Source organism: Malania oleifera, chromosome 9, assembly GCF_029873635.1.
Source record: "Malania oleifera isolate guangnan ecotype guangnan chromosome 9, ASM2987363v1, whole genome shotgun sequence".
In the NCBI taxonomy this organism is placed as follows: domain Eukaryota; kingdom Viridiplantae; phylum Streptophyta; class Magnoliopsida; order Santalales; family Ximeniaceae; genus Malania; species Malania oleifera.
Window position 1 is genome coordinate 90,078,565 of NC_080425.1, and position 14,382 is coordinate 90,092,946.

The 14,382-nt window shown below is 36.2% G+C and overlaps 1 protein-coding gene across 10 annotated transcripts in view; it reads left to right on the top strand.

Moving 5' to 3' along the window:
• Positions 1-14,382, top strand: part of LOC131163672 (uncharacterized) — a 36,937-nt gene that overhangs the window by 4,399 nt on the left and 18,156 nt on the right. For all 10 annotated transcript variants that reach the window (XR_009139085.1, XR_009139090.1, XR_009139087.1 and 7 more), the window contains exons 4-8: positions 4,776-5,693; positions 5,991-6,081; positions 6,175-6,248; positions 7,597-8,725; positions 8,815-9,116. Coding sequence is in view for 1 of the 10 variants with exons in the window: in XM_058120327.1 (XP_057976310.1) it covers positions 4,776-5,693; positions 5,991-6,081; positions 6,175-6,248; positions 7,597-8,725; positions 8,815-9,116 (2,514 nt within the window). In the remaining 9 variants the exon portion in view is untranslated. The remainder of the gene's footprint in view (positions 1-4,775; positions 5,694-5,990; positions 6,082-6,174; positions 6,249-7,596; positions 8,726-8,814; positions 9,117-14,382) is intronic.

Genomic DNA, 14,382 nt, shown 5'->3' on the forward strand with positions numbered 1-14,382 from the left:
GGGGAGTTATCAGAGGTTTGCATGTGGGGAGGGTGGAAGCGAAGATCTCTTGCCTCCAATTTGCTGATGTCTGATGACACCCTGCTCCTTCTTGAGGGCAATTTTGCAAAATTCTGGGAAGTTATTTTGTTGCTAAAAAAATTATTAACCAAATCTCAGGCTTGATAATTTACATGTCCAAGAGTGGGATAACAGGCGCCAATATTGGGGGTGGGGGGGGGGAGTTCTTTAGAATTTCACTTTGCTTGCGGGTTGGGACTCCCTTAAGTGGTCCCTATCCTATCTTGGCCTCTCTAGGAAGGAACCCAAACTTTCAAGTCCTTTGGGATCCTGTAGTAGAGAAGATCACTAGGAGACTAGATGGGCGAAAGAGGGCTTATTTTTTTCTTTGGGGCTCAGCCACTTTAATTAATGCCTCACTCTCCTATTTATTATCTCTCTCTATTTAGGATTCCCGCAAAAAGTAGCCAAATTGTTAGAGAGGCTGATGCGTGATTTCCTTTGGTCAGTTTCTGGGAATGGTTGGAAAGGCCATCTAGTTAGTTGGGATGTGGTTAGCAGACCTAAGTTTGAGGGGTAGCCTGGGCATCAGGAACGTGGTATCCAAAAACATCTCTTATATAGGCAAATGGCTTTGGAGGTTTCCTTTGGAAGTTGACTCCTTGGCATAAGCTGATTAAGAGCGAGGACAGGATCAAGCAAAACTGGTGGGAGACAAGAGGCAGTGGCATTACCTGTCATGTGTGTCCCTGGAAATTTGTGTCCTAGGTAGCTTGTCTGTTGTTTCCTTTTATTATGTTCAAAGTGGGTGATGGCAAAAGTTCTGCGTCTACGAGGATGCGTGGGTGGGGGAGTCTTCGTTGGAGTTGAAATTTCCTCATTTATTCAAGTTGTCATTGCTACGTAACGCTCCCATAATCCATCAGATCCTTCATTTCTTCTTCTGAGGGGTCCTTCTTGGGATCTCCATTTCTTTTGGAATCTCAATGAAAGAGCGGTCGAAGAGCTCACTATCACCATCATGTTCCTACTATTCATGAGAACGGGGGAGTGTGAGAGGGTGATTCCTTGGGCACAATCACTTCTATACCCTTTCTCTCTCACCTTTCAGTACCTCCTTCCCCCAACATTTTTCCTTGAGAACCACATTCTTTGTAGGGCTAAGGTCTTGGGGAATATTTGGGCTTTTGGTTGGACCATGATCTTGGAAAGGATTAACACGCAGGATTTGCTTCAGATGAGAAGGCCTTAATGTCTCTCAATCCTAACCTGTGCTTCATGTGTTGTGCAAACAGCAAAACAAAGGCCTATCATTTTTTGCATTGCAGAGCAACATCAGAGCTTTGGAATACCCTTTTTCCCCTTGCAGGGGAAGAGTGGGTGACCCTGAGAAAGGTTAGAGGCTTGTTATTCGTCAACTTCAAGGGTTTTGGAAAGAATAGCAACGGAAGAGCTCTTTGGTTTGCTTCTATCTTTGCCATTCTTTGGACTTGGTGGATTGAGAGGAATGCTAGGATTTTTAAACGTCACTCAGCCTGCTTATTGTTATTTTAAGATAGGTCAACTTTCCTCGCATCCCTTCAGGTGCACTTTCTTTGATTTTTTTGGGGATTACTGCTGTCCGACCTCATGAAAGATTGGAGGGCGGTGCTCTTGTAATTGATAGTTGTCTTGTTTTTTTTGGTTCTTTTAGAAGTTTATAGCTTTTTGGTATCTTTTGTTATCCAAGGAGGACTCCTTGACCTCCATTATGTACCATGTTTCATTGCTTTGATAAAATTGTCTTCTATCCAAAAATAGAGAGAAATTAATTCAGGTTTTGAATCTCAAATTAGTATTTCAAGGAAATTTCATTATTTAGTTAAAATTTCAATTCAGTTTGTTGAATTTTGAGATTCTGATACGTTTCGGGTGATCTGTAGAAATTTTGTAAAATGGACATTGACTACCATTTCAATTTTGAGGGGGTTGGAAGGCAGAAATTTCAACAATTTCCCGGAAATTTAAGATTGTGCCTCAGATAATATGGAATGGAAACATGTCTCTGGTTCCTTGGAATTTATTATTTATTTTGTTGGTACTCTAGTTTTTTGAGTTTTGTTCAATTTATTCCTGTTATTTCCTGATTGTGTATCGATTTAGAGTTTTTCAATATGAAATAATTATATTTTCCTTGTTTTACATTGGATCCATCATCTGTGTGGATTGTCAACACTTTGGGAGTAAATTATTTTTTTTTCATTAATTTTCTAGCAGATGCAGCTTGGTCACGATCAAGGTTGTTAGAATCGGGATTCTAAGTGGGATCATTGGAGGGGTCTGCAGGATCGAATCGTAGAATTGGATCGAGAATCATAAGATTCTACTTTCAATGTAAAATAAATAATAGAAAATTATGTGGAACTTTATGACAAAACTTGGTTAGTAACTTAGTAAGTATAAGAAGTTAAAAATATAATAAAAAGTTCAAACAATAAAAAGAAGAAAAAGAAGAAGAGCGAGGAAAGGAGAATAACTCTGGCTTGGTTCCTTTCTTGGCTGCTGTTGATCAAACAAGAACTCTGTGTTGAAGAGGATTGATGTGTTCTTGTTGAACACCAAAGAAGGAAGAGGACTGAGAACTGAGGGCTGAATTTTTGTCGAACCCCAGGAACTCTGGTTGTTGAAGTCCAAAGAACTGTTGATCAAACAGCAAGACTGCTAGCTGCTGCTGATCAAACACCAGTCACTAGATGGAGAGCTCTCTGGTTGTCAAACAGGAGAGAAATTCAGGTGCCAGGTTGCTGAATTTCAATGAGTAGAGGACTGAGGTATCGAACTCCAGGGAAGTCAGGTACAGATTCCGCTGAATTTGTTCATTGATGGGAGGCTGGGAGCCATTTTCCCCCAGTTCTAGAAGACTTTGGACCCAACATAAACCTTTTTGAGGCCTTTGGGCGAATAAAAACATGTATTGGGCCACATTATTGAAGGCCAAAAGGGGAAAAAAAATCCCAATCCACGTAACAGAGTGGGATCTGTACGATTTTACAATTCCAATTCTACAATTCTACCGATTCTTTTACAATTCTACCGCGATTCTACTTGATTCCAATTTTTGTTGCGACTTGGATTGTTTGGGTGAATCTAGATCGTGGAATCTTACGATCCTATGATCCAGATGGCGATTTTAATAACCATGGTCATGATTCGCAAAACAAGTGCCCTATGATAATTTTTTATACATAGAATGTTATATCAAGTAAGGAAAATTAGGTTTATTTGGGATATTTTATGGATTGCCATGATTTTGATTCATATGGGATATACTTTGTTAGGGGCATAATTAGGTTGTAATGTGAATATTAAGCCAGTACCTCAATTTTGTTCACATTATAGTAGCAAGTAGCTATCTAATTCCTCCTATAGGTTGCTACTGTCTATGTTTCTGTAATAGTGAAAATGTTAAGTACACGTGCATTGTTCCTTTTCATGGGAAATCTATAACAATTTGTTTGATGTTTTTGAGAAGCATTGGTTTTGTCTTTTTTTCTTGGGAGGGTGTCTGCTTTACTTCTTTTAGTGGCTTTGTTAAAGCAGAGGAAGGGAAGGCTACCTGGAAAGGTGCTATGTTTGTGGTGATTTGGTGCATATGGTTGGGATTCAAATTGTTCTGCTACTCATGTTAAGTTGGTGTGGTGTAGGGCAGTGTTCATGGTGCCACTTTGGTGTTTCCTGTGAATGGCCTTTTAGAGGAGTTTATTTTCTTTACTAGTTGATTTAATTTTCTTCTTTTGGTTTTTCTTTTGTTTTCTTGTTTTGCTTTATCCTCCTTTTTGTTTATATTTTCTTTTCTTTCTTAGTATAGTCCCTTGTTTATCTGAAAAAAAGACTTAACAGTTCTTATCTCCTAATTTTTGCTATAGTTATATAGCATTATATCAATCCACTTGTGGTGTAGAGTGCTTTAAAATAGGTAAAACTCAATTTTGGGCTTCGGAGTAAGCAAGGTAATGTGCTGTGACGATATGCCTGGTTTTCTATTTTTGTGTTTTGTGGAAGCAACTATGGATATTTTAAAGTTCAACTCAAAACTTTTTTCTTGCTCTGGGATAAGGTGGTTTTTCTACCTTCTCCTTTGGCTTTAGCTTCTTGTATTTTTTGGTGCATTTCTTTGAATTTCTTGCAAAGGGATTGGGGATGGCTCTTTTGGAGGACAACTTGCCATATCTTTCTTTTCTCATCTTCTTTCTTCAATGTATCCTTTGTACAGTTGGGAAAAAAAAAACTTTGAGTTTGTTCTTTGAGTTATTGTTCTTGAAAATGCTAAGGTTAACTTAGCAGCATATGATTGCCAATCTGGCATTTGTCATTGTACAGCAGAATAAATGCTTTGGCACTGAACTCTCTGGGTTTTTGCTGTTACCTTTATTTTTGTGCAAAATCCCCCCTATTTGGAAATGAGAAAATGGGCAATATTGAAAGTGATTACCTTTTGTATTTGTGAACTTACATCATTGATAGAGGAGAAGATTGATTTTATTCATGCACTTTAATCATTGTTAGAGAAGACGACTGATTTTTGACTATTGATATTTCTCTTTTGTCTCACTAGATCCCTCTTGTGCTAGCATGGAATCTTTATGGTTGTGGTCTGCATGGAATATAAATTAAATAGAAATTTTGTGCCCTCAAATGAAACATTTCTGTTTAATTTCAGTTCAGCTTTAGATTGTTTGTTCTCTTGTTTATATCATCTGTTTTAATCTGGCTGATGTTTCCTTCCATCCTAATAGGTGCTGCATTTTCATCTACATCTTTCATCGGATGATAGTTCACAGAACATTTCAAGTCCTTTGTCTGAACAAATTCAAGTAGACAGGCCTGAATCAAATAAATTTTGTCCTATGCAGCATGTTGAAGCTTCAGCTGGTGAAGGAAAGAAGGTCAATGAATCCAAAAAGAACTATGCTAAAGGTGTAGCGAATTTGTTACCCTCAGATTCTAACCCGAAAGCACTAGAATATGGTAGCCCTCAACATCTCACACATAACAAAGATAGTGGGAGGCAGTGTGACGAAAAGTTTGATGACAAGCATCTACAAATAGATGATATTAGTGCTGCAATTGAACTCTCTATTGCGGCATCTGAAGCACTGGCTGTCCATGAGTTAGTAAAGAGAGAACCCCATTCAGATGCTTTTCCGGCTGCCGCTGTACTTGAGGTTGCCCTTCGAGTCAAGCAAGCAAGATCGGAGGGGCCGGAGAGTGCTTCACTTTGCCTAGCTGAAGAAGTTGATGAGTTTGATTCTCTTTCAGATTTGGATGAATATGCCATGGCAGATGCATTTGAAGATGTAGGGTTATCTCTCATTGGTCTTGATGATCTGTATTTTTCTAGCTCTGTTATATCCCAGGTCGAAGATGCTCCCATCTCAGGAAATCCTTCTGGATGTGATGATAAAGTTAAAAACATAGGGCTTGGGCTTCATGGAACTGATCCTTATGGTACTATTATGAAGGAAAAAGCGAAAGATGCTTTGGACATGGATTTACCATCAAAAAATGATTTGCCATTGGAATCTCATGGTGGTAAGGGGCGAGAGAATCTCTGTGATTATCAATCTTTGCAGTTAGGCACGTCATTCCATATTAATGGTGCACAACAAGAGTTGATCCAGGAAGGCTCAGATGTAGCTGTGACTGTGAGGCAGGTAATATAGCTCAGATAAATCATTTTCCCCTTTTGGTTATGCATGATATTTTTCTCTTTAATAGATGAATTAAATATAGAAAAATTAAAGCTGGGTTTTTCTCTGAATTGGTACTTCTCATTTTGGTATATCTTTTTTTATTTTATTTTATTTTTTTATTCTGTTTATTTTTGAATTATTGATTTAATGATGATAGAAGCATGCCAAAATGTGAACCAAGTCACTAATGTGTCATGGACTCGTGGTAGTTTGTATGAAGAATTTATTAATTGAAAAAAAATTTGGTTTGGCTTGCAGGGAGATGCCTTAGTTGTGGGTGATGTAACATCATTTCAAACTCATCAAAATTTAAACTCTCATCCTCAGGCTAGGGATTCTGAAAATTCAGGTAACTGCTTTCTTATCACATGTGCCTCCTTTCTGCTATTTGAAGGGCTGTAACATATACTCTCTCTCTCTCTCTGCTCTTGTCTGTCTACAGGACAAGAAGACAAAATGAATAATTTAGTCCCCAGCAGATTTAGAAGCCGCTGGCTTGGTGGTTGGTCACGAAAGGTTTGTGCTGCATTTCTTTATTCCTTTATCCTCTTGAAAGCTTCAATCTCTTTTTAGCAGCATCTTTATTCTTTAAATGACAATTATTGGCGTCATTTGAGAAATTGAACATGCTGCATTGTGTTTGTTACATGTCCATAAATTTGGATGCTGTTGGAGTAAGTGGTGAAGACATTGTTAAGAAGAAGATAGCTTCTCCTGGGTGAAATAAAAATTAGTTCGTATTACCGGACTAATTAGAGTACATTTTCTTTACTTAGTTTTAATACTCCTGATGTTATACTATTCCATTTATTTATTTATTAAAAGAAAAGTTATGCATATATAATATACTGGAAAAGAGAAGAATTTACTTCTTTATCTTTACGAAGGGGAAAAGTTAGGAGTTATCTTAAGTTGTATTTTCAAAGTTATTTTTTGGTCTGTTTTTTGCTTCCTTTTGCTCTTGTATATTAATTTATTTTTCTTAAACCTAACTGCACATATGTTGAAGTATATTGGGCAAGATTACTTTACTATGGTTTATTTTGTCAGAGCTGAAATAGAATCTTCCTTTTTTAGTCTTATTTAATAGCTGAAATACCTGTCAGCATCAATACTTAGTCTCTTAGCCTACTTCTAATGATGGTCACAAGTTCAGACTCTGAGGCATGGTGCAGTTCATGGTCAACAATAGCAAGAGAAACTTTAGGTTCTATTCTCATGGTGGGATAAGGAAATCCCGGATAAGTAATGAAGAATTCCAGGTTACTAATGTTTATACAATCCAACAGTGCAGATACTGTACACCTGCTTTTTTAGATTGGTGGAAGACAACTTTCTCTTTTTTAAGGATGGTGTTTCTAGGGAATAGGATGGGCTCACCATATTTCTCTATTCAGTTTTCATGTGAATAATTTAACATATTATTAACTCAAGAATTGCATAATCGGTAGCTTCATCTTTCAGCACAAACACTTCTCTTCAAAATTTTCTGCATAACTAAAATGGAAACTCAGTTTCTTTTCAATGGTATTCATGTCTCTTGAAGTTTCATATATTCCTTTAGATCTTCTTTTATTTACTACTTCACCATGTCAAACAATCCATCTCGACTTCAATTCACATCCTGCATGGTGTCATTCAGTTTTGACATTAATGGATGTTGAAGTTCCATCTATCATTAGTGGAGGTGCTGTTCCTTTCTCTGGTCATCCATCACTTGGTTACTGTTAATGCTTTGTGAATTTTTAATATTTCAGTTCATTTATCTATTTAAATGTCATGTGCATGTATACAACAATAAATGTTATCAGACAGGTAACTTAGATCTTGTCATAATATTTTCCCCCTTTTTCTTCTTTTGAAGGAAGTAGATGGTACTGCAACTATACAGCAGAGTAACACCAAAAGCATCGCGCAGATTTTTGTTGCGGAAACTAGTTTTCTCTCTGAAACCGCAGATATTGCCCCAGATGTCAATTCTTTTGTACGTGATCAGGAAATAGGGTTAAGGATAGCTTCACAGTCTAGTGTACCCTTTGGCAGTTTATATAATAAGGCCAGTGAGGGAGACTTGCTTTCTCAAGATGTTATGAGGTCACCTAGTTTATCCTTGTCCGATCCTCTTTGTTCCATTGTTCCATGCAGCATTAATTCAGAAAATGTTGGTGTAACTCAAGCCCCGAATCAGAGTGATAGAGAGATTGATGTTGAAAAGCACTTATGCATGACATCAGAATTTAGGAAAGAGAATCTGAATGTTGAATTTGTTGATGGGAATGGGCAAGCTGTGCCTGCGACCAATGTTGAAAGTTCTGGGGCCACAGTTTTCAGGCAGATCACCTCACTTAAAGCTTATAGCATGCTACTGCCTTTCCATGGTGCAGTTTTGGAAAAAGGAAGCAGTCATTATAATCAGTCACTTTCATCAGAATGCAATCTAGGATTGCTTTCTTCTGAAAAAAATAAGGGCTGCAGTGTATCATTAAGTAAAAGGTTTTCCACAGATTTCTTATCTTCCAAATCCATATCTAACGGCACTGCTGCTACAGATTATGTGCCAAACCATGAAACTCATTTTATTGGCAGTGCATTCACCAAGTTTGAAAATCAGAAAACAAAATATGATGAAAATGCAGAAGATGGGGCTGGATTTCATATTAGTGATGTGAATGCAAAGGATGGGACTGAGTTGCAGGTTCATCCACATGAGGAGAGGAACTTGCCTATTATTTTAAATCATAGAGTTTGTCGGCGTGTACGTGCTTCAAAAATTTCTATAGGTAATTTCTCTGTAGAAAAAGATGCTGTGCGGGCTGCCACTTCTGGAACTGAAGTAAATCAACAGAACAAAAGTCTTCAAACACGACAAGGCAAATGTTGTGATCCCCATGATATTCAGGTTCCAATGAGAAAGCGAGTTCGTTTTTCAGAAGTTGAAGCTCAAAATCAGCAGCATAAGAACCTCCGAAAACAACAATCTGCACACAAAATTTGTGAGAGTTTGATATTGTTCTGAAGTTGACCTTTAACTATAACAAATTTTGGAAGTATCTGATTAATCTATCTATTTAAATCTTTGTAGGCTCAAGCAACAAAGCTGGGAAGAGGTTGAAACATTCCAACAAACTATCAGACTCCAGAACTCTGGGAGTAAAAATGCGCCTGAGGAATTATTGTGTTAAAGATGGAAAGAGATTGCTATTTCAGGGGATTGAATTCTTGCTTACAGGGTTTTCTACTAAGAAGGAAAAGGAAATTGAGGAATTGATTAGGAAGTATGGTGGGACAGTTCTCTCTGATATCCCTTCTCCTCCAAATCCAAGGGGAAAGAGAAAATCAAGATCTAGTTGGCAGCGACATCCCATTGTTTTATGCATAAAAAAGGTTGGTTTTTGCTAACTGGTAACTGAAGCAATTTTGTTTCTAGCTCAAATTATGTTGAGCAATGTGTCTGAAAAGTGGTCCTCTCAATGTAGAATTAGTTTTAGTTCAAAAGAACAGGTGATTTAATATGAAGTAGTGCTTTGTTTCTTTTTTATTTTTTCATTTTTTTCCATGTGATTGTTTTCCTAGTTGGATAGAGGTTTTGCAAACATTATAGATTTTATATACATCTTTTTCTTATAGATTTAAAGAAGGCAGTCCAATACAGCAGTCTTCTCCAGTGTGGGTTCTAGGGATGATCAAATGCGCATTGAACCCCAAGTGTTGAAAGACTTTTTTGTGCGACTCGAAGTCCATGATTCCCACATCACAATTGTAACTTTACAGGAAAATATTTAAGTTTTCACCATTATAACATCTCTATCTGGGTCCTAGTAACACTGAGGACTGGTTGTCTTGACACTCAACCAAAAGGAGCATACTTAACCAACATTAAATGTGTTGGAATCGCAAATATCTGAAAATATTTAGATTTATTTCCTTCTAGAGAATCCAAAATGACATGAGTGTCCCGTTTCTCTAGTTAGCAACAATATTTGTATAAATTCAAAGCAAGTTGGGTAAAATGGAAGAGTGCTTCAGGCGTGCTGTGTAATCGTAGAATACCCCTAAATTAAAGGAAAGTTTTATAGGACTACTATAAGACCAGCTATGCTATATGAATCAGAATGTTGGGCAACTAAGAAACAATATATCCAAAAAGTAAAAGTTGTAGAAATTTGAATGCTAAGGTGGATGGGTTGTATAACTTTAAAGGATAAATTAAGGAACTAACATATTTGCAACAAGGTAGGCATAGCACCAGTAGAAGATAAGATAATAGAGGTACGACTTAGATGGTTTGGGCATTTGAAATTTAGGCCAAGTTGTGCTCCATTGAGTAGTGAGTTAGTTATTGTTAGTGGTGGTAGAAGGGATTGGTGTAGACCTAAAATAACTTAGAATGAGGTAGTGAGAAAGGATCTAAGAGCGCTCTTAAACTAGATAAGGCAAATGCCCTTTATCATGTGATTTGGCAGAAAAGGATTCATATAGCCGACCCAACATAGTAGGACTAAAGGCTTGTTGTTGTTGTTGTTGTATTGATTGTTTCCTTGTTCTCATGATGCATGTAGTGTGAGTGTCTAATTGCATATTGTTGGTTGCATGATTGCATCCCTATTGTTAGGTGGTGAGGAGATGGCATTAGGCTGGGAATTTGTACCATAATACTTCATTGTGGTTTTGACCTCATGTTTTTAAAAAGAGTTAGGACGACACTTGTTTCATTTTTAAGGTTTTTGTTTTTTGTAATAAAATCTCTCAATGCTTCTCTTGAATGGGTTGGATTTTGATGTAAAGCACCAACTCATTCCTGCAAGTGATGTCTTCATGCTTGAAAATGTGAATTGGGTACAAACATGCCTGAATGCAGTAGGCACTTGTTAGAAAATCTACACTTGTTTCTGAAACTCTTTATTGTTATTTTTGAGTCCCAACAAGTATGGGCATGCAGGGATGCACAAGTTAACATGGTTTTTGGAAAGATGACGACCAACATATAATTTTGGAAACTGGTAAAATTTGAGAAAGAGACAGAGGGGGGTGGGTGGGTCGGTGGGTACATTTCCACTAAAAGTTCTTCTGATTGTCTCAACTGTCAGCCTGGGTGAGGCCTTTCAAAATCCATTTTGTTTCTTTCTGATCTTATTAAATCTTATTTGGTTTCTTCAATTAAAAAATTACCTCTTCTAAAATCTATGATTAGTTTTTCATGAAAAAAATAGCCTAAAATGCTAATATTCTTCTGTTTGTTGGCTTGTAAAGTTTTCTAATTTATTTCCTTTCTTTCTTAATGATCAAGTGGAGGGTAAAACTGTGGATATTTCTTTTTGTTTTGGTACTTGTTTCTGCCTGTTCTCTGATAAAATCATGAGCAATATATGATATTACTAATTATACAGCCATGAAGTATATTTATTTATTTCTTTGTGCTGTGTCATGTGCTTGTTAATGATGTAGATGGTGTGAATTTTTTTAGTATGTAGGTTACTGTTTGGATAGTTTAGTTGTTTTCATTTGGGCATACTGGTCTAGTGATTATTCTGCACTAGAGTTTACTTTGTTAGGCACTCCCACCACGCCCCTGGTGCATGTTATTTGAGTCCTAATTAGAATTGAGAAAGTTTTTTTATTAGTTCTTTTAAAGAGTTCCTGTTATTGTTATATTGAACAAATTTCTCTTTTGTTCTTGTTCAGATGTGACTCATATTCGGAGGGTACTTGTCAATTGTAGTCTTTCAGTAGGGAAAGGTTTTGCATGGAGAGGAGGGCCTTGAATTGGGATCCTTCTCTTCTCAACCTAGCAGCTTTGGTTTAGTCCATATTTGTTAGATTATCACTTTACCCAAAAGCTTAAGCTGTTAGGTTGTGGGTTAACAATGTACATCAAGCCTTTAACACTCCTCTGCATGTGCAGCCCAACAACATGTGGAGAGAAACAAACTATATATAACACCCATTATAGGGTGTACAATAATTTAAGCTTCACACAATAAATGCGGGTAAGACGACTAGAACCCAAGACCTCTTGGTAACCAGCTTTGATACCATGTTTGATTACCATTTTACCCAAAAGCTTAAGCTGTTAGGTTGTGGGCCAACATACATATCAAGCCTTCAACAATATTTTGAGAAATTTGACTCCCTTTTGTTTTCTATGTTGTTAAGCATTTCTTTTAAGAGGTTTTGCTTTCTTGCAAGGTTTTATCAGTCCATGAATAAGGTCCCTACTGCCCTGTACAAAACAGAACTAGAATCTAATTATAGGATTCTAAGGGTTTGTTTGGTATCATTGCTGTTTGCTGTTTTTATTTCTTCACATTGAAGAAGCAGATTATAAAAATGCGTTTGTATATGTTGTCAGTTTTTTGTTTTTGTTGCTAGTTTTCAGCTGTTTGCCAAAAAATTGAAAACCATATTTTATGATTCTCAGTTGTTTCAACAACTAGTTGTCTGAAATTTTAATGCCCAAAAAGTATTTTTTTGGATTAAATTATTCATTTTATGCACTTTTAAATTAAAATCAAAATTAAATGTTCATTTGAATCTAAATATAATTAATTACAAAATATTTTCACTATTTTTCAATTTTCATGTACAATAAAATTTTTATTGTAAAGTAAAATTTGAAAGTAGAACAATTAAGGGAAATAATTATAATAAATTTTATTTTTATTATAGTAATTTTTCAATGTGTATTATTTGTAATTTTATTATTTTAATCATATTTTTATAGTATTATTTGATTCAATGATGAAAATGAGCATTTTTAAATTAAGTTTTAAATTTATATTAGTTTTATAAATGTTAACCGAACAGGTTGCTGGTTTCTAGTTTTTAGTTTCTGTTTCTAGTTTTTGGTTTTCGTTTTTCTAATTGATAGTGATACCAAATGGCCCCTAAATGTTTTGGTTTGATTAGTGCCATCAGTTTGCCTTGATAATTCATCCTTTACTTCTTTTTCCTTTTCATTTTATAATCTTCAATTCTTAGCACTATTGCGTTCTTTAATTAATTCACAATGAGCCAATGCTTCCTGTATTTTTCAAAAGGTATAACTCTGCTCCCATAACTCTTTACTACCTTTGTATCAACAACCAAAATCCTAATTAGCTGCTGTCTCAAAATTTCATCAACATGTTTTGAAAGTTTTATTGACCTTTTACTTTTAAACCGTTCCACAAATCCCAAACCTTGAGAATAATCTCTTGCTACCTTTGTCTTGCAAGAGTGCCTATAGGCTAGACTCTTGAGACTGTTTTGCATCAACCAGAAAGCAAATCCACAAAGATTACATATGTGATGATGTCCATGAACACATTAAAAGGGGAATTGGCTCCAAAGTAGTTTAAAATATTTGTTGTTGAACAAATTGTTGGGGTTTTGTGGAGCCTAGTTGCGTTCGATCTGGATGATGACCCGATTTTTCTTTAATGAGAGATTTCTATCCTAAGGCTTAGTCCATGACAGAGAAAATTTTTTTGTGCCTGTTTTGTAGCCCATTCAGAACCTTGTGCGCAGCATATAAAATGATTGTTTTTTGGGCGATTAGGTCAAACGGTCACACTTCACGACTTCACGAGAGAGCAAGAGAGAGTATTGTACCACCGCACTCTCTGCATTTTTCTTTTTGATAATAGTGAAATCCCTGCAACTCTGTGGACGTAGGCAAAGTTGCCGAACCACGTAAATATTGTCTTGTGCGTATGATTGATTTTTCTTTGGCGTGTATTCTTTCTCTATTTTGTTTCTCACAAGTTTCGGGAATTTGTTGTTAATTCCCAACACAAAGGACTGGCTGATATTTGGAGCAGTGCATGGTGGGATATAACTTAAGCTTGGGTTTCATGGAATTGTGGGTTTTGGGTTAATAAAGAATTTTTTTTTTGTTGTTATGACAAACACATAAACTATTGAGTTCATGTCCAGGCCCCTTCGATTAATTACAATGCAGATAATGGCTTTAAATTTTTATTTTTTTTTGGGGTCTGTTTCTAATTCACAGCTGGTGAGATTGTGGTCTTGGAAACCCTATACTGAGGGTTTCATGAAAACTGCACCGTAAATAAATTGAAACTTCACATTGGTGGATGAAGCTGGAAAGGCAACACTCTTTTTTTCTTTTTAAACGAGAGAATAAAATTATGATGGTGCTTCTTATGCTGACTTTTACACCCTTTTTACTCATGGTCATCACAGAGTGCAACCAGTAGTTTCATATAGGGAAAGCAGTTGAATCTGAACCTCAAAATTCTACTTTAGAAATGGTAAGCTGACGTGTAAGGGAGCAGAAGTCATTGAGCATTTTCTTGGTCTCTCAATGTTATGATTATGGCAATGAAATTAAGACATCTTGTTGTTTCATTCTGGCATTTCTGAAATACAAGTGAACTGTGAAATTATGGTGGCATTTATGGGGATTTTATACTCATAATTCCATATTGAGTTAAGCTTGGATTGCTTTGGAAGTTGATTAATTTGTGGAAATTTACGGTCTTTAATTTTAAAATTCTAATTTAGAGATAAAAGTGTTTAAATGCTGCACTGTCATTCTTTCAAGGGAATGGTTTTTGGAAGTTTTTGAAAATTCTATGGTATGAATTTTGGTAATTGATATGATTTCTTGTCGTTCTTGTCCATTATTGCATGGTCTTTTCTTCTGTTG